Source organism: Ranitomeya imitator, chromosome 2 (assembly GCF_032444005.1).
Source record: "Ranitomeya imitator isolate aRanImi1 chromosome 2, aRanImi1.pri, whole genome shotgun sequence".
NCBI classification, from domain to species: domain Eukaryota; kingdom Metazoa; phylum Chordata; class Amphibia; order Anura; family Dendrobatidae; genus Ranitomeya; species Ranitomeya imitator.
Window position 1 is genome coordinate 274520081 of NC_091283.1, and position 25996 is coordinate 274546076.

The following is a 25996-nucleotide window of genomic DNA, read 5'->3' on the forward strand; positions in this document are numbered from 1 at the left end:
GGGGATTACTGCCATGAGAACGGTTTAAGGATTCAATTGTGGAAAGTCTGGAGAAGGGACATATCCGACCCTCATCTTCGCCCGTGGCGGCAGGGTTCATTTTTGTGAAGAAAAAAGCGGTCTACGGTCTTAGATTTCCGGGAATTAATTCAGATTACCATACGAGATCCATAACTTCTTCCTCTGTTTACTGATCTGTTCAGCCAGGTCGTGGGAGCCAAGGTGTTCTCCAAGTTGGATTTAAGGGGAGCCTACAACATGGTTAGAATCAGAGAAGATGAATGGAAACCGGCATTCAATACCCCTGAGGGTCATTTCGAGAGTCTGGTCATGCCTTTCAGTCTGACCAATGCACCTGCGGTATTCCAGCATTTTATTAGCCATATTTTCCAGCATTTGGTGGGCAGGTTTGTGGTGGTCTATCTGGACGATATTTTGGTTTTATTCACCTGATTTGGAGACACATCAGGGGCATGTTAAACAGGTGTTGTAAATATTGAGATAAATTAGATAAATGTGTTTTCTCCATCCAGGAGGTACAGTTTTTGGGGTATCTTGTCATCTTTTTCAGTTTTCAGATGGATCCGGAAAAGATCCATGCTGTCCTTGATTGGGAACGTTCCGAGAAATTGAAGGTCCTACAACGTTTTCTGGGCTTTAATAACTTTTACCGGAAATGTATCAAAAATTATTCAATAATTGTGAAACCCCTTACTGTCATGACAAGGAAGGGGTCTGGTTTGTTTGTTTTTTTACAAAATGGTCGGATGCCGCCCTGCAGGCTTTTCTCTCCCTAGAGAGTTGTTTAGTTGTTTTGCCATGGCCCCTATAATCAGTCAACCCGATGTTCCCAACCCTTTGTTGCGATGGTTGATGCGTCGGAGGTGGGGGGTTGGGGCTGTGTTGTCTCAGGGTTCATCCCCTGGTAAATGGCGATTTATATTGGCATTTGAAAAATGGCGACATTGGTTGGAGGGGGCTGTCCATCCTATTACCGTTATCACTGACCATAAGAACTTGTCATATCTTCAATTGGCTAAACGTCTGAACCCCAGGAAGGCTAGATGGACCGTTTTTTTTACTAGATTCAATTTTGTGGTCACTTTCCGTCCAGGAAACAAAAATGACAAGGCTGATGCTTTGTTCCCGGAGCTTCCCTGGTGGTGACCATGAGAACTTGCTCCAATTTTTCCAGAAGGGGGGGGGGTAGTCATTTTGGCAATGTACCCTGAGCTGGAGGGTGAGGTGTTGGAGGCCCAGGGGGACGCCCCTCCCTACTGCCCTTCAGGAAGGCTATTTGTACCATCTAATCTGCAAAGTAATAATGGACATCACACCTCTGTGCTTGCTGATCATTCAAGTGGTAAGGCAACTGCGGACCTAATTTCTCACCTAATTTCTCGTTGGTTTTGGAGGCTGGGGTTGCATCAGGATATAGATGAATACATATCCGCTTGTAGTTTCTGTGGGTATTCTAATGTATCGCATACCCATCCATCTGGTCCTCTTCTTCCGCTAAATATTCCTAGCAGGTGATGGACACACTTTTTGATGGATTTTATTGCTGAACCTACCGGTATCTGCAGACAAGACTGTGATTTTGGTGGTTGTAGATAGGTTCAGTAAAATGGTTCACTTCGTCGCATTACCGACACTTCCGAATGCAAGAACTCTTGCTCAGGTGTTAAGAAATGAGATCATGAAGCTTCACGGGGTTCCCTCCAATGTGGTGTCAGATCAGGGACCCAGTATGTTTCCAAGTTCTGGAGAGCATTCTGTTCTCGACTGGGGGTGCAGCTGTCCTTTTTCTCTGCCTTCCACCCCCAATCGAATAACACACCAAGCGGGTTAATCAGAATTTGGAGACTTACCTCAGGTGTTTTGTCTCCGAAAATCAGGAGGATTGGGCTTCCTACTTACCACTGGCAGAATTTGCTATTAATAATCATCATCAGGAGACTACCGACAGGTCACCGTTCTTTGGTGCATATGGTTACCATTCACAATTTGGTACTTTTAGCGGGCAGGAGCTTCAGGAGTTCCTGAAGAGGAACATTTTGCTTTGTCGTTCTCCTCTCCTCAATGACTGTGTGGTTGTCTACCAAAAATATCAAGTAGAAGGTTCCTTCCTGGAAATTTGGTGCTAGAATTATTGGTCCCTAGAAAATAATTGCCGTCATTAATCCAGCAGCGTTTCGCCTTGAGCTACGAGGGGGATTTTATGAAAGCTTTCCCCTGACCCACTTCCTGTGGACTGAGAGCAATGAAACTTGGCACAGTTATTGGTCCTTCTCTACATAGGTGCCACCTAGGGAAACACACTTCTCCCATCTGTTTAAGCAACTGTAAACACCTCGCTTGTAGCAGTCGATAGGTTGCTCCAAAAGCAACATTGTGACTTCGGAAATCAGAGTCTCATCATCTGGAAAATGCTTGCCCTTCAAAAATAACTTCATTGTTGGAAAGTGGTGGAATTCCAATGGTGCGACGTTGGATAAATAAGAGGAATGTGAGAATTTCAAAGCCAAGTGAGTATGCTGCCATTTGGGCAACATGTGAGTTGTGAACTGGTTCATTGCCTTGCAGAAGGCGGACAACTTTGGCAAGCATGCCACGTCTCTTGGTTTTGATGGCCTCCCGCAATGTCCGCAGCAGTGAAGCATAGTATGCCCCAGTGATCATGGTACCCTTTGCTAGGAAATCCATTAATACTACTTTGTGCTGGTCCCAAAATACTGTGAGCGTGACATTGCCTGCCGAGGGTTGGGCACGTGCCTTCTATAGAGGCAGTGAGTCATGATACTTCCATTGAATCGACTGGACTTTAGTCTCAGGATCATAGTGATGAACCCAGCTTTCATCCTGTGTGATCAGTCTGTTGAAAAAGTCCTCCTGGTTTCCATGGCACATCGTCAATAGAGCCTGAAAACATTCGAATCATTCCTGCCTCTGGAAAGGTGTGAGCAGCTGGGGAACCCAGCGAGCAGATATCTTATGCATGTGAAGATGGTCTTGGATGATTTTTTCACAAACCCCACACATATCTTGATATTTTGGGCTAGATAGAGAATGGTTACGCAGGGATTTTGCAAAATGGCAACCTCCACTCGCTGTATAGTGTGTTCATCAATAGCAGAGTGGGAGCGCCCTGGAATTGGAGCTGTTTGCACCGAAAATGGCAACCTCCACTCTCTGTATAGTGTGTTCATCAATAGCAGAGTGGGAGCGCCCTGGAATTGGAGCTGTTTGCACCGAAGTCCGACCACATTTGAATTGACAGTGTCATTTCTTGACTACATAATATGATGGGGAATCATCAGCATAAACCTCTTTCATCTCATCGAACGTCTCCTTTGGTGTGCGACCTTTCAGGTATAGGAACTTGATGACTGCTTTGTATTCCACTAGGTTCATTATCAAACCTCACACCACTTCAGCACCTGTAAAATCAAGACCGTTATCAGTTCTGAGTTGCAAATTGTCACATAATCTATAGAGACATCATTACACGCGCAGTTTCAGCGTCCTGTGATAAATAGAAGTGTTTCAGGGGAAATCTATAATGAATGCCCCTCGTACCTCAGGCCCTTAAGATCCACAATGTCCTTCACAGGTCTCTGCTCAAGAAATATGTGGAACCTCTTAAGTCCTCACCCCTACCGCTGCCCCTAATAATGGTTGATGGTAATCTGAAGTTTTAGATTTAGAGGATTGTAGATTCTCTTCTCCAACGCTGTTCCCTAAAGTACTTGGTGCACTGGTAGAGTTATGGTTCAGAGGAGAGGATATGGGTTTCAGCACCAGAGATGAATGCCCCCAGGCTGGTTCGTTTATTCCACAGCTCTAACCCTGAGAAACCTGTTCCCGAGTGGCCAGAGGCCACTCGTAGAAGGAATGCGTACTGTTACGGGTGTGTCAGATACTACAGTCACTCTGCATGTGGCTGCAGAAGGTCTCTGCATTTGGCATTGCAGATGCCTTCTTAATCCTTCTGACTCTTGAACCCAGCGGCAACCTCCTTCCGGCTCTAGTTGACACACATGGACCTGGGGGTTTATAAATCCTCGGGCTGCTTCAGGGAGTGGCCGGTGATATTCACATATTTCCCTTGTGAAGGCTTGGAACTATAGCAGTCGGCTTACTTCCTTTCTGGAGCCATTTGAGGACGTTCGGAGTTACATCTCTGAGTCTGCTGAAGACAAGTTCATTCCTCTTGTTTGTATACCTCCCTATCCAAGTCCTAGCTAAAGGGACATACAGGGCTTAGGTTCCTGCTCAGCGATTGGTGAGGAACCAATTTAGGGATGGTAGGGCAGGTAGGGTGTTATCAGCTCTGCCTGATTGCAGTGAAAGGCATGGGGTCTTCTGCAATCCCTTGGCCGTTGTTATGATGACCCATCGGCACCCCGTGATCATGTGACAGGCACCAATGGGAGCATGGAACCACAGTCCTGTTAATGCCACTATCAGAGATTGACAGCGGCATGTAATTAGTTAAGCCACGGGCGGCTGTTGACTGATTATCTGTGTATGGAGAGATGGACCAGGGCTCAATGCTCATCACCCAGGGTGAAAGTTGGCATTGTAGCCCCTGGTGCTATACTGTATACAGGAAACCTCCTACCTCCAGCACCGACCTCCACCCGCAGAGCCGCACTCCACATAGAGAATAATGGAGCCTCCAGCACCGACCTCCACCCGCAGAGCCGCACTCCACATAGAGAATAATGGAGCCTCCAGCACCGACCTCCACATAGAGAATAATTGAGCCTCCAGCACCGACCTCCACCCGCAGAGCCGCACTCCACATAGAGAATAATGGGGCCTCCAGCACCGACCTCCACCCGCAGGGCCGCACTCCACATAGAGAATGGAGCCTTCAGCACCAGCCTCCACCCGCAGAGCCGCACTCCACATAGAGAATAATGGAGCCTCCAGCACCAGCCTCCACCCGCAGAGCCGTACTCCACATAGAGAATAATGGAGCCTCCAGCACCAACCTCCACCCGCAGAGCCGCACTCCACATAGAGAATAATGGAGCCTCCGGCACCAGCCTCCACCTGCAGAGCCACACTCCACATAGAGAATAATGGAGCCTCCAGCACCAGCCTCCACCCGCAGAGCCGCACTCCACATAGAGAATAATGGAGCCTCCAGCACCAGCCTCCACCCGCAGAGCCACACTCCACATAGAGAATAATGGAGCCTCCAGCACCGACCTCCACCCGCAGAGCCGCACTCCACATAGAGAATAATGGAGCCTCCAGCACCGACCTCCACATAGAGAATAATTGAGCCTCCAGCACCGACCTCCACCCGCAGAGCCGCACTCCACATAGAGAATAATGGGGCCTCCACCCGCAGGGCCGCACTCCACATAGAGAATGGAGCCTTCAGCACCAGCCTCCACCCGCAGAGCCGCACTCCACATAGAGAATAATGGAGCCTCCAGCACCAGCCTCCACCCGCAGAGCCGTACTCCACATAGAGAATAATGGAGCCTCCAGCACCAACCTCCACCCGCAGAGCCGCACTCCACATAGAGAATAATGGAGCCTCCGGCACCAGCCTCCACCTGCAGAGCCACACTCCACATAGAGAATAATGGAGCCTCCAGCACCAGCCTCCACCCGCAGAGCCGCACTCCACATAGAGAATAATGGAGCCTCCAGCACCAGCCTCCACCCGCAGAGCCACACTCCACATAGAGAATAATGGAGCCTCCAGCACCGACCTCCACCCGCAGAGCCGCACTCCACATAGAGAATAATGGAGCCTCCAGCACCGACCTCCACCCGCAGAGCCGCACTCCACATAGAGAATAATGGAGCCTCCAGCACCGACCTCCACATAGAGAATAATTGAGCCTCCAGCACCGACCTCCACCCGCAGAGCCGCACTCCACATAGAGAATAATGGGGCCTCCAGCACCGACCTCCACCCGCAGAGCCGCACTCCACATAGAGAATAATGGAGCCTCCAGCACCGACCTCCACCCGCAGAGCCGCACTCCACATAGAGAATAATGGAGCCTCCAGCACCGACCTCCACCCACAGAGCCGCACTCCACATAGAGAATAATGGAGCCTCCAGCACCGACCTCCACCCGCAGAGCCGCACTCCACATAGAGAATAATGGGGCCTCCAGCACCGACCTCCACCCGCAGAGCCGCACTCCACATAGAGAATAATGGGGCCTCCAGCACCGACCTCCACCCGCAGAGCAGCACTCCACATAGAGAATAATGGGGCCTCCAGCACCGACCTCCACCCGCAGAGCCGCACTCCATATAGAGAATAATGGGGCCTCCAGCACCGACCTCCACCCGCAGAGCCGCACTCCACATAGAGAATAATGGAGCCTCCAGCACCTACCTCTACCCGCAGAGCCGCACTCCACATACAGAATAATGGAGCCTCAGCACCGACCTCCACCCGCAGAGCCGCACTCCACATAGAGAATAATGGAGCCTCAGCACCGACCTCCACCCGCAGAGCCGCACTCCACATACAGAATAATGGAGCCTCAGCACCGACCTCCACCCGCAGAGCCGCACTCCACATAGAGAATAATGGAGCCTCCAGCACCGACCTCCACCCGCAGAGCCGCACTCCACATATATGGCTTTTCCGTGCACACAGGACCTGTGATGAGGTCACAGGAGGGGAGGAGTCAGGGGATCACATGATCAGGGGCCTCAGTGTATGCAGGACTCTGCTGTGCTGGTTGTCATGGTGCTGGGTGAGGGGAAGTTTATGTGTGGAGTCAGGAGGGGCTACAGTGTGGATGTAGCAGAGCCGTGTGTACAAGGTGTACTGAGCAGAGCCGCGTGTGTATGAGGTGTATGGAATGGAGCTGCGTGTGTACGAGGTGTGCGGAGCCGCATGTGTACAAGGTGTATGGAATGGAGTTACGTGTGTATGAGGTGTACGGAGCGGAGCCGCATGTGTACGAGGTGTATGGAATGGAGCCGCGCATGTATGAGGTGTACAAGGTGGTTAGGTGTTACGTTCTCTGTGTATTCTGAAAAACTGCCTCTTTTTTTGTTTTGTTTTTTACATTTGGGGAGGCCCAAAAAGCCTAGTTCATTTTAGTGTGAACTTGCCCAGGTTGGCTGTAGACAGGCGAATGCGCCTGCCTGTGATCACACTACCTGCCATGCTAACACACATTCCGACAGTCACCACAGGGCATGAAACGACTAGCTCAGGCCATATGTCCGTTTTGGAGTTCCAGAAGGTTAATTGGCCAGACCCATCACTTAGTATCTGAAGACCTGTAGACACAAACTCTTCCACCATGCTGTCATGCTCCTGGATTCGATCCCTTGATTGTGTGTTTTTTTGTGGTCGGTCCCTCTTTCTGTTGGGCCTTGGGAGATGCACCTTTTCTCTGGGTGTTTTGGCTCTCTTTTCTGGCTGCACACAGGGGTTTTCATTTGTCAGCTTATCACCTTTTGGATGTAGCTTTATATTCTGTCCCCACAGCCGGCCATCCCTACTGGTGATAGATTCATTTATATGTCCTGACATTATATTGATTTTGGAGCCAGTCTGTGAGCTTTCAGATAAGGATTTCCGCTAGCTGTTCCTTTGTTGTACTTTTCATCTTCTGTTTATCTTTAGGAAGTAGGCTGTATATTTGTTAACAGTACTTGCTTTATTCTTTGTTTGGTATTTCGCTATTTACTTTACTCACTCTAAGATCTTTCCTTTGTTCAGCACACTTCTATTGTAGGTAATTCACACTCTGCTCTGCCCTCCGGTTCATTAGGATATCAATGACATCATGCTTTCCCCCATACCGGAAGTCCGCTGCCTCGGAGTAACCTTCCACTCTGCCCTGTCCTTCAAACCGCACATCCAAGCTCTTTCCATCTCATGTCGCCTCCAGCTCAAAAATATCTCCAGAATCCGTCCTTTCCTCAACAGTCAATCTACTAAAATGCGTGTGCACGCCCTCATCATCTCCTGCCTTGACTACTGCAACATCCTTTTCTGCGGCCTCCCTGCTAACACCCTTGCATCTCTCCAGTCCATTCTTAACTCTGCTGCCCGACTAATTTATCTCTCTCCTCCCTACTCCTCTGCTTCCCCCCCTCTGCAAATCTCTTCACTGGCTCCCATTCCCTCAGCGTGTCCAGTTCAAATTACTAATACTGACCTACAAAGCCATCCACAACCTGTCTCCTCCATATATCTCTGAACTAATCTCTCGATATCTTCCCTCACGTGACCTCCGGTCCTCCCAAGACCTCCTTCTCTCCTCCACACTTATTCGCTCCTCATCCAATCGCCTCCAAGACTTCTCCCGAATATCCCCCATCCTCTGGAACTCTCTGCCCCAACACGTCCGACTATCAACCACAGTCGGATCCTTCAGACGGAACCTGAAAACTCATCTCTTTAGGAAAGCCTACAGCCTGCACTGACACCGCTGCTGCCTCATCACTATCAAAGCTACCACCTCACCAACACCGGAGCTACCGCCTCACCAACACCGGAGCTATCGCCTCACCAACACCGGAGCTCCTGCAACCCTCAACCTACTGTCTCCTTCCCCATAATCCTGCAGAATGTAAGCCCGCAAGGGCAGGGTCCTCGCCCCTCTGTATCAGTCCGTCATTGTTTGTTTGTTTACTGTATGTGATATTTGTAACTTGTATGTAACCCCTTCTCATGTACAGCACCATGGAATGAATAGTGCTATATAAATAAATAATAATAATGTAGTGTGTTGCCTGGTGGACACGGGCTCTCAGGTGACAACGTTACCAGAAACTTACTTCCGGTGACATTTTCCTGAAGTAAGACGGCCCGAGTGGTGCCCAGTGATAAAGTTGATGGCTGCTAACCAACTACACATCCCGGTCGCAGGGGTGGTGTGGATGCAGATTTCCATTTGTGGAAAGGATCTGGGATGAAGGGGTATGGTGCTAACCCAGGGAGAAGTAAGTAGCGGACACACAGTCACCCTGGGAATGAACATCTTAAAGGAATTCGGGAGTCTCCTCATCAGTAAACTACTAACAAGACTCTGAAGCAGTGGAGTCCACATACACCTCAGAGAAGAGTATTCCAACAGTTAGTTCGTATAGCTCAAGCTCAAGAGTCTTGCTGTGATGGGGGAGTGTTAGGAAAAGAGATTGTTCCCGCCTTTTCCAAACTCATATTACCTCCCGGACAAACAGTACTCACTTTGCCCGTCAGAGCTCGCATCCCATTGGAAGGAGTGGAGATTCAAATTGAGCCTTCTTTCTCGGAGCAACTTCCCTCGTGATTCTTGGTGGCACATACGTTAGCCATAGTGCGTGATGGGACTGTTCCTGTATGCTGTGTCAATTTAGAGAACCAGGATATCACAGTTAACCCCAAAAGTAAAGTATCCCAGATTGTGGGCATGCCTGAAGAGATAATAATACCCCAGGCTGTGCTGCTGAAGATACAGCAAGGAGACCCCTGGATGCCAGAGCCGCAGCATGTTTAGGATGGATGACTTATTCTGAAGCAAATGCGGGCTGAATTGAACGAACTCACACAGGCACAGATGCAGCATGTGGGAGCTCTATTAGGGCGATACAGAGATGTATTTGCTCGTCATGAAGACAATTTCGGCTGCACCACGGCCATCACTCATGAGATACGTACTGAAAATACCACGCCCATAAGAGAGCGCTATTGTCAAATCCCACCACAACTGTACCAAGAGGTGAAGAATATGTTAGGCCAGATTTTGCATAAAGGTGTCTTCAGAGAGAGTCAGAGTCCATGGGCTCCTCCAATAGATATTATTTATTTATATAGCACCATTAATTCCATGGTGCTGTACATGAGAATTCTGGTGCGGAAGAAAGACTGGACACTGCGCTTTTGTGTGGATTACCGGAAACTTAATGCCTGTACCGTGAGAGATTCATACCCATTACCCAGGATGGAGGAATCCCTGTCCGCGCTGGGAAAAGCCAAATTTTTTTCTATGTTGGACCTCGCCAGCGACTATTGGCAGGTGCTGATGTCAGAACAAGATCGAGAAAAGACCACCTTTATTTTACCCATGGGCCTGTTTGAATTCAACCAAATGTCATTCGGCTTCGCCAATGCCCCCGGAACTTTTCAACGTCTCATGGAAAGGTGTTTGGGCGATTTGAACTTCAAAGCCACGCTTATCTATTTAGATGACATCATAGTTTACGCTGCTTCTTTTATGGAAATCTGCACCAACTGAAACAAGTGTTGAGTCACCTTCAATAGTACGGTCTAAAGGTGAAACCTCAAGAATAATTTGTTCAGAACTCAGATTGATTACTTAGGCCATGTTTCCCCTGAAGGGGTGAAACCATCCAGAGAAAAGATCGCTGTGATACAGGATTGGCCCCCTCCAGAGACGGTAAAGGATGTGTGAGCATTCCTGGGACTGACCAGGTATTACCACTGTTTTGTTAAGAATTTTGCCTGCTGAGCTAGACCAGCTACTGGAGCTGCTGAAGGGAGTGCCCTTGAGTGCAAAGAATTGGAACATTCATTGGAAGGAACACCAGGTGACAACGATGCCAATAACTTACTTCCGGTGACATTTTCTTGAAGTGAGACGGCCCGAGTGGGGCCCAGTTATAAAGTTTATGGCTGCCAACTGACTGCCCATCCCGGTCGCAGGGGTGGTGTGTGACTTCAAAGAGACTTCCCAGCTAGGTGGAGAGGAATACGCTATCCCCAGAGAGTCTGCAGATTCTTCAACAGTGGGAACGACTTCAGATGAAAAATGGATTGCTGTATCAAAAAGTGCAACTTCAGATGGAGCTAGGTGTTACCTGGCAAGTCATAGTTCCAACAACATTGTTGTCCGAGATTGCCTCCGTAGCACATGATAAAGGAGCACACTTTGGTCAAGAAAAGACTTTTCAGTGGCTACAGCGGTTCATTTACCATCCTCAGCTGAAGGTCGTAGTGGAAGAGACTTGTAGGACATGCCGGACATGTGAATTGGCTAAACAGTCAGAGCAGAGAGCCCCCATACAACCCATTGTGATGTCCGCTCCCCTGGAACTTTTAGTAATAGACTATCTGACCATCGGGCCTGCACATCAGGGTTATGAACATTGTTTAGTGATGTTAGATCCCTTCACAAAATTTGCCGTTGTGACTCCAACCCTCGATCAGACTGCAAAATCCGCTGCACATGCAATCTGTAATAATTTAATTCAACTTTTTGGTTGTCCGAAACAGATCCATTCTGATCAGGGTGCCTGTTTCTTGGGAAAAGTGATGGAAGATTAACATTGCATGTACCGGATTGACAAATCCTGCACCACACCGTTTCATCCTCAGGGAAATGGCACCTGTGAATGGTTCAACTGGACATTAATTCAAATGTTGAGAACTTTGGAAGAAGATCGGAAAGCCTAGTGGCCTGACTATATATCAGAGTTGGTGTGGATATACAACAATTGAGTACACCGCACCACGGGTTATACCCAATATTCCCTCTTGTCCGGCCGGGCTGGAAAGGGAATCACTGAGTTAGAATTGGATCCAAAAGAGGACTACCCGCGGATGGGGGTTTCCTCCTGAGTTCGTGAACATCGCCATCACCTGCAGACTTTACATCGGCTGGTACAGACCAGGCTTCGGGAGCTAGAGCTTGCTGAGAGAACTGTGGGCAACAGATCTTTAGGTCGGAGACCGTGTCTTAGTGCGAGAAAGGCGTCCTCGAGACAAACTGAAAAATCTGTGGGAAAAGGACCCGTACCGGGTAAAGCAACGAGTCAGCTCTGAGGGGCCTGTGTATGAGATTCAACAAGAAAGAGAAGAGAACACTCCTACTCTGACAGTTCACTGGAATATACTTCGGTCTTGCCTATCGAAAGATCCCGTACGAGTAGACGAGGTACCGGAGACTCTTGAGCCAGTTCCCCATGCTAGTAGAAGAAAAAGATGATGAGGAGAGTGATGACCAAAGACCAGGGGTTCCCAAAGGATCTGAACCAGAGAGTACAGACACATCATTGCCCTTTCCTATGCAACCTGATTCTGCCACTCAAGGGGACTCCACTATTCCTTCCAACTTACGACGCACTGAACGAACAACAGCTGGCAAAACACCCAATCATTACGATCAAGAACACTTCATTTGGCAGCAAAATGTACGAAAGAAAAGAAGACGGCCACACGTTTCACAAGAATCCTCACCCATGGAATGGAAAGCAAAAGGAGTGGGGAATGTAGGAAGATGAACCGGGCTAGTGGTCTCTCTTGCATGTCCGGGCCTGAACTGTCGGGGCTGTCACCATTGTGACCAGACCTTTGCACCTGACTGTTGGTGCGGATCTGAGATAAGAGGGACTGAGCGAGAAAAAGTATGTAGAAAAAAGCATCACTGCACCACATGCACACCATCCAAATAATATCCAATATATAGAAAATAATATTGTTTATTGACACATCTAAAACACACCAACAATTAAAACATACTTAAAAAGCACCAAAAACAATACATCTCAGGTTGAATAGCCGTATATAATGAGGTAAACACCAATGCCTAACCTAACTGGCTCATATTATAGTATCCTATGTGGCTCTAACAGGATAAACCAGCCACTAATAAGGAGCAAGCAGGGGAAACAGAAAGAAAATAAACATATCCCCACAAATAAACGGCCATAGTTGGAGTGGTGACCAAAACCCTGATTATAGGCAGGACACGAGGTAGGAACGATCCGCCATAAAAACGGCACAAAAAAAGCTCATAGTAAGATCTAAATGAGCATACAACCTGGTGCGAACAAATATCCCACGCGTATCGCCCGGCGAACCGGGCTTCGTCAGGGAATGTGCAGAGAGACGCATACAGTTATGGCCAAAAGTATTGACACCCCTGCAATTCTGTCAGATAATACTCATTTTCTTCCTGAAAATGATTGCAATCACAAAGTATTTGTTATTATTATCTTCATTTAATTTGTCTTAAATGAAAAAACACAAAAGAGAATGAAGCAAAAAGCAAATCATTGATCATTTCACACCAAACTCCAAAAATGGGCCAGACAAAAGTATTGGCACCCTCAGCCTAATACTTGGTAGCACAACCTTTAGCCAAAATAACTGCGACCAACCACTTCCGGTAACCATCAATGAGTTTCTTACAATGCTCTGCTGGAGTTTTAGACCATTCTTCTTTGGCAAACTGCTCCAGGTCCCTGACATTTGAAGGGTGCCTTCTCCATACTGCCATTTTTAGATCTCTCCACAGGTGTTCTATGGGATTCAGGTCTGGACTCATTGCTGGCCACCTTAGAAGTCTCCAGTGCTTTCTCTCAAACCATTTTCTAGTGCTTTTTGAAGTGTGTTTTGGGTCATTGTCCTGCTGGAAGACCCATGACCTCTGAGGGAGACCCAGCTTTCTCACACTGGGCCCTACATTGTGCTGCAAAATTTGTTGGTAGTCTTCAGACTTCATATGCCATGCACACGGTCAAGCAGTCCAGTGCCAGAGGCAGCAAAGCAACCCCAAAACATCAGGGAACCTCCGCCATGTTTGACTGTAGGGACCGTGTTCTTTTCTTTGAATGCCTCTTTTTCTCTCCTGTAAACTCTATGTTGATGCCTTTGCCCAAAAAGCTCTACTTTTGCCTCATCTGACCAGAGAACATTCTTCCAAAACGTTTTAGGCTTTTTCAGGTACGTTTTGGCAAACTCCAGCCTGGCTTTTTTATGTCTCGGGGTAAGAAGTGGGGTCTTCCTGGGTCTCCTACCATACAGTCCCTTTTCATTCAGATAGTACAGGTTGAACACGGTCCCTACAGTCAAACATGGTGGAGGTTCTCTGATGTTTTGGGGTTGCTTTGCTGCCTCTGGCACTTGACTGCTTGACCGTGTGCATGGCATTATGAAGTCTGAAGACTACCAACAAATTTTGCAGCATAATGTAGGGCCAGTGTGAGAAAGCTGGGTCTCCCTCAGAGGTCATGGGTCTTCCAGCAGGACAATGACCCAAAACACACTTCAAAAAGCACTAGAAAATGGTTTGAGAGAAAGCATTGGAGACTTCTAAGGTGGCCAGCAATGAGTCCAGACCTGAATCCCATAGAACACCTGTGGAGAGATCTAAAAATGGCAGTTTGGAAAAGGCACCCTTCAAATATCAGGGACCTGGAGCAGTTTGCCAAAGAATGGTCTAAAATTCCAGCAAAGCATTGTAAGAAACTCATTGATGGTTACCGCAAGCGGTTGGTCGCAGTTATTTTGGCTAAAGGTTGTGCAACCAAGTATTAGGCTGAGGGTGCTAATACTTTTGTCTGGCCCATTTTTGGAGTTTTGTGTGAAATGATCAATGTTTTGCTTTTTGCTTCATTCTCTTTTGTGTTTTTTCATTTAAGACAAATTAAATGAAGTTAATAATACCAAAGAATTTGTGATTGCAATCATTTTCAGGAAGAAACTGAGTATTATCTGACGGAATTGCAGGGGTGTCAATACTTTTGGCCATGACTGTACATGTCACTTATATACAACAATATAATCATGAATAGCATACCGGTGTGGGAGGACACGGCCGACCGGAAGGAGCAGGAGACTCACGCAGCCGCAGTACATAGTAAGCGCTGATACAACGCGGGGCCGGGACAGTGCACGTAAGTACAGCTCCACCCCCCATCGAAAGGACAGAGCAAGAGCGCGCCTGCGCAGACGCACAGTAACAAGCTGCATGGAGGCTTGTCTCAGCTCCATGGAGACCACACGGCATCCGGAAATGGGACAAACTGTGTATGCCCATAGAGCATGAAGCAGGTACACAAGCACAACACCGCCCCCATGTGGAGGACGGATGTATAGTGTGCCTGCATAAAAATGCATAGGGAAATGAACTGGGCGGTAATAGCAGAATCACTGCGGAGACCACCCAGTCACCGAAAATGAAACAGACCCTAGCTCTAAACCGCTGCATATATTGATGCAAAATAAGTATATGATCAATATAGGAAGACCTGGATACATGTACAAATAAAGCGCCATATAAAAGCAGAATATGTATATGATCAGTACAGGATGACCTAGAACTGCGTGCAGATAAGGTGCCATATAGACCATGATGGACACATGCGTAGAAATATCTGGTAACCCCCGGATAGTACACATAATAGGTACAAGAAAGTGTAATGTATGTGAGATGTGGATCCAAAATAAAGGCGAACGGGCATAGCCCCGATAAGAAAAAAAGGAGGGGGGGCAACAACCATATACCATACATCCCAAACCATACATCAAACACTCTCCGGAGAGTCCACCATGGGCAACCACATACAAAAGTCACACAGACATAGGTCAATCCTACTAAGTAGGTTTAGAGCTAGGGTCTGTTTCATTTTCGGTGACTGGGTGGTCTCCGCAGTGATTCTGCTATTACCGCCCAGTTCATTTCCCTATGCATTTTTATGCAGGCACACTTTACATCCGTCCTCTACATGGGGGCGGTGTTGTGCTTGTGTACCTGCTTCATGCTCTATGGGCATACACTGTTTGTCCCATTTCCGGATGCCGTGTGGTCTCCATGGAGCTGAGACAAGCCTCCATGCAGCTTGTTACTGTGCGTCTGCGCAGGCGCGCTCTTGCTCTGTCCTTTCGATGGGGGGTGGAGCTGTACTTACGTGCACTGTCCCGGCCCCGCGTTGTATCAGCGCTTACTATGTACTGCGGCTGCGTGAGTCTCCTGCTCCTTCCGGTTGGCCGTGTCCTCCCACACCGGTATGCTATTCATGATTATATTGTTTGTATATAAGTGACATGTATGCGTCTCTCTGCACATTCCCTGACGAAGCCCGGTTCGCCAGGCGATACGCGTGGGATATTTGTTCGCACCAGGTTGTATGCTCATTTAGATCTTACTATGAGCTTTTTTTGTGCCTTTTTATGGCGGATCGTTCCTACCTCGTGTCCTGCCTATAATCAGGGTTTTGGTCACCACTCCAGCTATGGCCGTTTATTTGTGGGGATATGTTTATTTTCTTTCTGTTTCCCCTGCTTGCTCCTTATTAGAGGCTGGTTTATCCTGTTAGAGCCACATAGGATACTATAATATGAGCCAGTTAGGTTAGGCATTGGTGTTTACCTCATTATATACGGCTATTCAACCTGAGATGTATTGTTTTTGGTGCTTTTTAAGTATGTTTTAATTGTTGGTGTGTTTTAGATGTGTCAATAAACTATATTATTTTCTATATATTGGTTATTATTTGGATGGTGTGCATGTGGTGCAGTGATGGTTTTTTCTACATACTTTTTCTGGTTCTGTTTATTACTGCTTTTTGCACCCTCCTAGTTAATATTATATTTATATAGCTGTGCGCCTTATTTTCATTCTACCAAGAGGGACTGAGTGCGCAAGAACGGGGCTTTTGGTGGGGACTCAGCGTTTGTTGCAAGAGAAGGTTGACTCCCTCTCCGCTGACCGACGCCAACTGACAGGGCCTCGCGATTCGATTACAGCCTCCGCTCAGTCTGCGTACCACAAGGGGACATTTCCATACTACCCTCTGACCTCAACAGTACTAACCAGTCTGTACCACTGACCACTTCAGACACGCAACCCAGTACCGAACCAATGGTGCACAGTGATTGTAATAGTGAGACTGCGGCCTCCACTCCGGGACTTTGTACATCACCTGCAGTGCTTCAGACTTGCTTGCGGGCAGCACCCCGTTCCAGGACCAAGAGACCACATGTAGGAAGGCCAGGATACTTCACCGCCGTGCAGAGACAGTGCTTCACCTATCTTCAGGACCGGCTCAGAGACTTCTCGCGTCACCTACGGCGCCATCGTGGGATTTTCCAGCCTTCATCGTTCAGAACCAGACACTAAGTTAACTTTTTATTTGATCCTTTGTTATTACCCCGTAACTGTTAACACTTTGTGTTTTCTACATACTTTCATCCTCATACTCCCTGCGTGGAGTATTACTGCTGTGTTAACTATATATAAAGAACCCGTTAACTCTTCCTCTGTCTCCTGCTCGTCACTGCATCCCGTGTACCTGCTAGATCCTTACACCACCACCTCATCCATGATCACCTGAAGCGGGATAGAAGGATGCATAGAAGTGGGATAGTAATACTGATGATGGTGTCATCAGCGCAGGCCTTGGTGGTGGAGAACTCAAAGCAGCGCAACATGGCACACATGTCCTGCATGGAGGCCGACTCTGTTGGTTGTGAAGTGGTATTGTTCCGCAGAGCGACTCATGTGTTCTGCAGCTGAAACTCCACTATTATATAGCACTAGTGGTGTATTTGCGCAAAAACAGACCTTAAATAGAAAAAGCAATTGACTTTACTGAAGGTAATAAGTAAATGTACAAGGAAACTTAGAACAGAAAAACAGATTAACAGATTGCACTTTGCCCATTCGGTGATTGCACTAATACCCACTTATTTGGTGTCCATAACACCGCTATAGAGGGCTATAGAATGAAATAAAAGTTGCTAAGTTATGGCATTAAACAGCACTTGGCCCTGCTCTAGGTGTGTGCTTTCTGCACTCCAAGCACAAGTAAACTTCCTAGCTGCAAGGGAAAAGGGAGATTATAAGCAACAGACGGGTTAAAAGCCTGAATGTCTTTCCTTTACCTGGAAAAATATGGTTAAAATTACATGGAGATTAGGTACAGATAGTCAAGAGGAGAGATTGCACCGTGATGCATATAAAATAGTCCACAGTTCCGATAAAAATAAAAAAAGTCACAGCTGAAGTTCCGCCATCCTGTAGATTGTAGGGCCTTTGGGGGTTTAGATGAGAAAGCTGATGAGACACAATTACAAAACTTGCACGTGCTTTCTAGAATTAACACACACAGAGGCTGCCCCGGCCGGTGGCTATGCCTCTGTTGTGGTACCGATGCGGCGCGCGTTAGTCAGATTAACCGAGTTGGAAATCTGCAATGCGCTTGCCGTGTTACCTTTCGTCGATGTTAGATGAGAACCGCCGATTCTTCCTGAACAAGGAAATCTGCAGGAGTGTCCGCAGATCTGGGTGGTTACTGGTATCCAGGGAGCAGTCGCTGCCTCCTTGTGAGTGATGAGTGGACTGCAGCAGATATACCACCACCAGCAGTACCAAGACCACATCGCCTATTTGATGCTCTCCACACTGTTTTCACCAAAAGAAAAAGCAGATTATTACACGGCCTATATACTGACACTACCTCTATGGAGAGTGCCCCCACAGAATGTGTTTTCATAATACCCCACACCCTAAAAAAAAAACACCACCTCCTCCGCCTCGTCCACAGCCACCCCAATCTCCTCCTCCACTTTGACCTCCGCCTCCTAGTTCAAAATTATTATTTTTCTAATTTTATGTTATTTTAAGTAATTTCCCTATCCACCTTTGCAGGGCAATTGTTCTGCTCTTACCCCAATTTTGCTTCCTTTTGCCGCCCTCTAACCCTTACTACAACCATTTTACAGCACCAAGATTCGGGTCTCCATTGACTTCTTTTGAGTTTGAGGTCAAGTACTGACACCAAAACCAAACTTTGGACTACATTTGATGAACCAGAACATCCATGGGTCCGCATTACACCACCTATTAGTTGACTTACTTTTGTGTCAGAAATTTGCACCACAAATTTTTTTTAATCTTTTGTGCATGATGTTTCACTAGGTAACAATCCTTTTCAGCAACATCAAACCTTCTCATTGCACAAGGCCCAGAGAGTGTCTCAGGCCACGTTCAGTATTTGGTCAGTATTTTACATCAGTATTTTTAAGCCAAAATCAGGAGAAAAGTGTAACAGTGAAGTGGCTTCTGATTGGCCGCAGGGATTGCGTGACATAATGTCACGCAAGCCTCGGGAGACCCAGTGCCAACAACTGATGGAACAGAATTGTCACCAGAGGCAAGTGTAGATGTTATTGTTTCACAAGGGGAAACCTACAGATTGAGAAGGGCTTATGTGAGTAGAGCACAGTAGGATTTTGGGGGCTCATATCCCTCCTGTCCATGAAGAAATATAGGTCTGAAGTTTCCTCACCACCACCTGGTGGGGCACTGCTTCCTGAGATTAACAATGGTGGGCCCCCCAGATCTGTTGCTACAGCCCCTCGGGATATTTGCTGTTTTTCAATATGACATCACAGACCGATTCATGCAAGAACGAGCAGCACCTAATGATGTCACACTTCACTGTTGTACAGCTTAATCATGGGCAATGGATTAACCTCGTAGCTGCCCACTGATGCTATGGTGTCGTTACTATGACTTCTTGTTGAGGCACATTTTTGTTTTTGTGCTTCATTTATTTTTCCTCCCTTTATTTTAAGGGCATAAATATTCTATTTTTCAGTCGATTAAGCCGTTCGATGGCTTGTTTTTTGTGTTTTTTTTAATGGAACGAGTTCTAGTTTTGAATGACATGATTCATTTTGACATATAGTGTACTGGAAAACTTCATAAACACCCATTCAGGCCAACGTAAACTAGTGTTTTACCCAACAACCAAAAACCAAGGTCAATCACTTGGAGTGCCCCCTATTGGCATTCACTGCTGGTTAGGAGTCTAGGACCAGAGGAAGAAGCAGTGAGAGCAATCCTGGTTGTGGCCAGCAGAGGTCACTGTCTGCTCATCATGTCTCCTCTGGGCGGTACACACCCGTAATAAGCGCAGGTTTCTCATAGTCCGTTTGTGATCGCATCTTCCTTTTTTGCTTTTAGTATATAGGTAGCCGCTGTAGCCAGCATCTTCAGTTGCCACTGTTTAACCATCTAAATGCCACTTTCAGCCTGGATCACAACCAACTGCTAAATAGATGGGATTCACGGAGTGCGTTGTTATCGGGGAGAGTGAAGAATGCTTCTCGAAAGCATTCACTTGAAACATTGATAGCGCTTTATTAGTAACTAGCTGAAGAGCCCGGTGTTGCCCGGCCATAGTAATTAACTGTGGTTAGTTATAACACATTGTAATGATTCTCTCTCTCTCTCTCTATATATATACACACATGTATATAAAGCTAAGTGTATAGCCCACACGCATAGCCACACTCACTCTAATACCCCACATCATCCCATCAGCCAGAGCTACCAGACTACTACCCCTAATATCCCACATCATCCCGTCAGTGCGACCGTACTACTACCCCTAATATCCCACATCATCCTGTCAGCCAGAGCCACCGGACTACTACACCAAATATCCAACATCATCCTGTCAGCCAGAGCCAGCAAACTACTACCCCTAATATCCCACATCATCCCATCAGCCAGAGCCACTGGACTGCTACCACTAATATCCCACATCATCCTGTCAGCCAGAGCCAGCAAACTACTACCCCTAATATCCCAAATAACACAGAAAAATAGGAGTTCATGTCCATAAATAGTTACAAATCTTTATTAAATTTACAGCAAATATAGCAAAAAGTACACTGACAATTCACATTAAAGTTAGATCACATATAAAACATCAAAAATAACGAGGAATGGTGGTAGCAAAAAGATGGCAAAAACACACTGCGTGGAGAAACCTAATGCTTAAGGTATTCTTAAAGTGCATAGTGCCGCTAACAACTGGGCCTAAGATCGAAGCACTGTAATGCTCCTGCAATGGGTCAAATAACGTGCTATACAAAGTACACCGGGCCCTGCGCAATGGCTCCGGAGACTGACATTCAAAATACGTCACTATAATAAAAAGCCCATAATCCTTACCCAGATGACAGCAAATAGGATGCTCCACGCAGTGACCCCTACGCGCGTTTCGCGTCAGCTTCTTCAGGGGGGGATGCTGCTACGTGTCTTAAGTGTGTATTTAAAGGATTACTCTAATTATTGAGATCACAAACACATGATTCGGCGCATGTCGCCGCTCGTCCGGCCGGGAATTACATCCCGGGCGGCCCCAAAATGGCGCCGCGGTCAGTTCCGCCAGAAATGGCATCACTGAACCGCACGCGTCATCGCACGGCGCCGCCCACGATGTCCCGTAATCCACACGTCAACAGACATGCGCACCATGGGCTGTGAGCTGTCCAGGCAAAAAGTAAAGTCACACTACGGAGAAGGGGGCGGTGTTATTATGACTCAACCTAAACAAAACACAGCTGCTTCACGAAGGGAAAGGGAGAGAAAGATCCACTGAATAAACTACCATACTAATAAGTGCCAAATAGTGAAATATATTAATGTGCCATACGATTTAAATAGATTCCACACTGTAATCACTAATATATGTGAGACACATATTAAATACTAATACTAATTGGGGAACAAAAACATAAAAAGGGAGAAAGAGACTAGAAGTGTACAAGCATAATTCTATCAAAAGCTATAGTACATAATGAGTTAATACAACTCTTCCAACATGTATTTTTTAAGTGTTGTGTTAGCATGACGGCTTCATGATTATTACCATATATCAAAAAACATCAAAATGTGTAAAAAACAACCAAAAGTGAACACATCCATAAATAAACATATGTAAATACCCAAAGTATACATGAACCAAAAGTAAAATACAAGTATAAAAAACAGGGATAAATCTATCTATTTCCATTTTTCCACAGCTGCCGTAAGTTAGCAGACATCACGGAACCAACTTTTCTGCAACCAAGAACGTTGAGACACAGAAGACACACTTCACCGAGACATCATCATCTTGCCAGAACAGAAGAACCAATTTCATGGTAAGTATAATTAGAGCCATACTATAATAGATAGAGAGAAAAATTAGAAAAACAAACAACGACATACAGCAACATCACATACAAAAACATGTTACAAATAAAAACCGGAGACATGTTCTACAAAAAGGAACTAAAACTCAATTGCTCATTGAGGCCCGCCGGAGCAAGTGTATTTAACACTGTGATCCAGCGGCATTCCCTTTGAGCCAGTTTACGCTTGGCATCACCACCTCTTATCCCCATATGAATCTTCTCGATTCCCCATACTTTTAGATCTTTGGGGTTACAATTATGGCATTTCCGGAAATGTTTAGGGATAGGTTTTAAATTTTCCACATCTTCCACCTCACTCGCTGCTTTAATGTCACGTACGTGTTCACGTACACGAATTCGCAGCTCCCTGGATGTTAGACCAATGTAAATAAGCTTGCATGTACAAATCGCAAAATAGACAACAAAAGTCGTACTACATGTGATATGGTCCATTATCTTGAATTCACGCTTGCCGTCGGATGAGTTAAAGGTGGAAGATCTTACCATATTCCTGCAAGCCAAACAGTCACCACATGGAAAGAACCCATTTTTTGGTTTTACTGCTTTAAATGGATCTTGTGTCTTTGCCACGTAGTGACTGTGTACCAGTATGTCTTTAATGTTGTTACTGCGGCATGATGTCATTAGTGGTCGTTCAGATAGGCAATTCCTGAGCAGGGGGTCAGTTTTGAGGACGGACCAGTGTTTATTCAAAATAGATCTCATCTCATTCCACTTATGGTTAAAGGTAGATATGAATCTGGGTTGGTTATCCCCAATTTTGTGTTTAACCCTACTGCTATCACTCAAAAGATCATTTCTACAAGATTGTTTTGCTCTCACATATCCCTTCTTAATAGTCCTTTTACTGTACCCACGTTGATGAAAACGTACCCCAAGGTCCACAGCCTGCCTCTCAAATAAAGAATCAGAGGTACAGATCCTTCTAGCCCGAAGGAACTGTCCTATGGGGATGGCTCTTATCGTGGAGGGTGGATGGGAGGACGAGGAATGAAGGAGCGCATTTACAGAGGTCTCTTTTCGATACATATCCGTGTAAATCTTGCCATTATCTTGGACTTTTAATGTAATGTCCAGAAAAGAAATTTCATTATGATCGTATTTATACGTGAGCTTGATGTTGGAGCCGCCATTGTTCAATCCCACCATAAAGTTCTGTAACTCCAGGGCAGGGCCATGCCATATAAACAAGATGTCATCAATATATCTATACCAACCAAGAATTTGGTGGACAGAGGGGGCGGACTGTGCGCTGCCCTGAAAAATCTCACGTTCCCAAAAGCCTAAAAATCGTGGCGGCGCCGTGCGATGACGCGTGCGGTTCAGTGATGCCATTTCCGGCGGAACTGACCGCGGCGCCATTTTGGGGCCGCCCGGGATGTAATTCCCGGCCGTACGAGCGGCGACATGCGCCGAATCATGTGTTTGTGATCTCAATAATTAGAGTAATCCTTTAAATACACACTTAAGACACGTAGCAGCATCCCGAAACGCGCGTAGGGGTCACTGCGTGGAGCATCCTATTTGCTGTCATCTGGGTAAGGATTATGGGCTTTTTATTATAGTGACGTATTTTGAATGTCAGTCTCCGGAGCCATTGCGCAGGGCCCGGTGTACTTTGTATAGCACGTTATTTGACCCATTGCAGGAGCATTACAGTGCTTCAATCTTAGGCCCAGTTGTTAGCGGCACTATGCACTTTAAGAATACCTTAAGCATTAGGTTTCTCCACGCAGTGTGTTTTTGCCATCTTTTTGCTACCACCATTCCTCGTTATTTTGGATGTTTTATATGTGATCTAACTTTAATGTGAATTGTCAGTGTACTTTTTGCTATATTTGCTGTAAATTTAATAAAGATTTGTAACTATTTATGGACATGAACTCCTATTTTTCTGTGTTATTTCGGCTGTTTGGAGTGTCCGAATTATAACTGTATTTCTCCCTGAGAGGCTCCCCCTCTGGGGTTGTGAGCATGGTAGAGAATTTTGATAAAAAATCTCTCAATTTGGTCTTTTTTTTAATTACCCCTAATATCCCACATCATTCCGTCAGAGCTGCCGGACCACTACCACTAATATCCCACATGATCCCATCAGCGAGAGCCACTGGCCTACTACTCCTAATATCATACATCATCCCATCAGCCAGAACTACCGGACTACTACCCCTAATATCCCATATCATCCTGTCAGTCAGAGCCACCTGACTACTACAACTAATATCCCACATCATCCCGTCAGCCAGAGCCACCGGACTACTACGACTAATATCCCACATCATCCCGTCAGCCACAGCCACTGAACAACCCCTAATATCCTACATCATCCTGTCGGAGCCAACATTGTCAGGTTGGTTCTGTTACACTGATTAAAATGATAACACAAAACGATAGAAACACACCGGCGCTCCCAGAAGGGGAGGGGTTTCTAGGAAGCTGCAGGTGTCTAGGCAGCTACTGTGCTAAGTCTGTCAAGTGGTAACAAGAGAAGATGAAAATCGATTAGGACACCGCGCTAGCTAGATGAAGTGACAGTCAATGGAGAAATGTAGTCAAAGAAGTGTGCAGTATAAAAGTGGCCGCAACCATCAGCAGTGGTAACATATAGCACAATAAGGTGTCAAGAATGCCAAATGGGCAAATGAGTAAATATTCGTAGAGCCAGCAAAAAATACCTCCTGTAGCCGCAGTGAGAAATATCTAACAGGGTAAATATAGGAGATATACGTGTGTGGCAGGTGTAGAATAGAATGAAATGACCGCACACTTACTAATATGGATGTTACTTCAGCGGGGGTGCTGGCGTTGTCCTGTGGTGAGTGGGAGCAGGAGCGGGATCACCAGCGGCCCGGGGATCCGAAATTGTGGAGTCCAGCAAAGGGAACAGCGCAGGGCGGCAGAGACACCTGCTAGTATAGGGAGCGTCCTCCCTGATGGGTGCTCAGCCGCCGCGCGCCAGGGGCGCTGGTGACCGGCACACGTGGGCCGGAAGGAAGCCGCTACGGAGAGCGGTGAAAAAAGGGGGCGTGGTCTGGGTGACGTCACCTAGAAGAGAGGGAAAGGAGCAGGGGACGGGTGCCGCACAGAACCAAATTGCCTACGCGTTTCGAAGGTCTCCGGACCTTCTTCGTCAGGGCTAAGGTTCCCGGCAGTCATATACTCCTTATATAGCCCCTAATGCTCCAAAAAAACACACACAGAAACCGCTTCTCCATTTAGTGAACTGCAGTACTGATGAGAAATGCACAGAGAAAGTAATTGGGTGGCTAAAAAAGTGCAACATACACTTTTTGTATATTCTCTGCATGTTGCACTTTTTTAGCCACCCAATTACTTTCTCTGTGCATTTCTCATCAGTACTGCAGTTCACTAAATGGAGAAGCGGTTTCTGTGTGTGTTTTTTTGGAGCATTAGGGGCTATATAAGGAGTATATGACTGCCGGGAACCTTAGCCCTGACGAAGAAGGTCCGGAGACCTTCGAAACGCGTAGGCAATTTGGTTCTGTGCGGCACCCGTCCCCTGCTCCTTTCCCTCTCTTCTAGGTGACGTCACCCAGACCACGCCCCCTTTTTTCACCGCTCTCCGTAGCGGCTTCCTTCCGGCCCACGTGTGCCGGTCACCAGCGCTCCTGGCGCGCGGCGGCTGAGCACCCATCTGGGAGGACGCTCCCTATACCAGCAGGTGTCTCTGCCGCCCTGCGCTGTTCCCTTTGCTGGACTCCACAATTTCGGATCCCCGGGCCGCTGGTGATCCCGCTCCTGTTCCCACTCACCACAGGACAACGCCAGCACCCCCGCTGAAGTAACATCCATATTAGTAAGTGTGCGGTCATTTCATTCTATTCTACACCTGCCACACACGTATATCTCCTATATTTACCCTGTTAGATATTTCTCACTGCGGCTACAGGAGGTATTTTTTGCTGGCTCTACGAATATTTACTCATTTGCCCATTTGGCATTCTTGACACCTTATTGTGCTATATGTTACCACTGCTGATGGTTGCGGCCACTTTTATACTGCACACTTCTTTGACTACATTTCTCCATTGACTGTCACTTCATCTAGCTAGCGCGGTGTCCTAATCGATTTTCATCATTTCTTGTTACCACTTGACAGACTTAGCACAGTAGCTGTCTAGACACCTGCAGCTTCCTAGAAACCCCTCCCCTTCTGGGAGCGCTGGTGTGTTTCTATCGTTTTGTGTTTTCCTGTTTTTTCTGTGCATATACATCTGGGCAGCCCCGATGGCCATTAGGGCACTTAGA

General features: G+C 46.8%; 1 protein-coding gene across 1 annotated transcript in view; it reads right to left on the bottom strand.

The window, feature by feature from the left end:
• The window catches only part of LOC138666398 (zinc finger protein 585A-like), a 70816-nt gene that overhangs the window by 24498 nt on the left and 20322 nt on the right, over positions 1-25996 (bottom strand). Inside the window, exon 8 of the mRNA XM_069754626.1 lies at positions 21889-22073. Coding sequence (XP_069610727.1) covers positions 21889-22073 — 185 coding nt within the window. The remainder of the gene's footprint in view (positions 1-21888; positions 22074-25996) is intronic.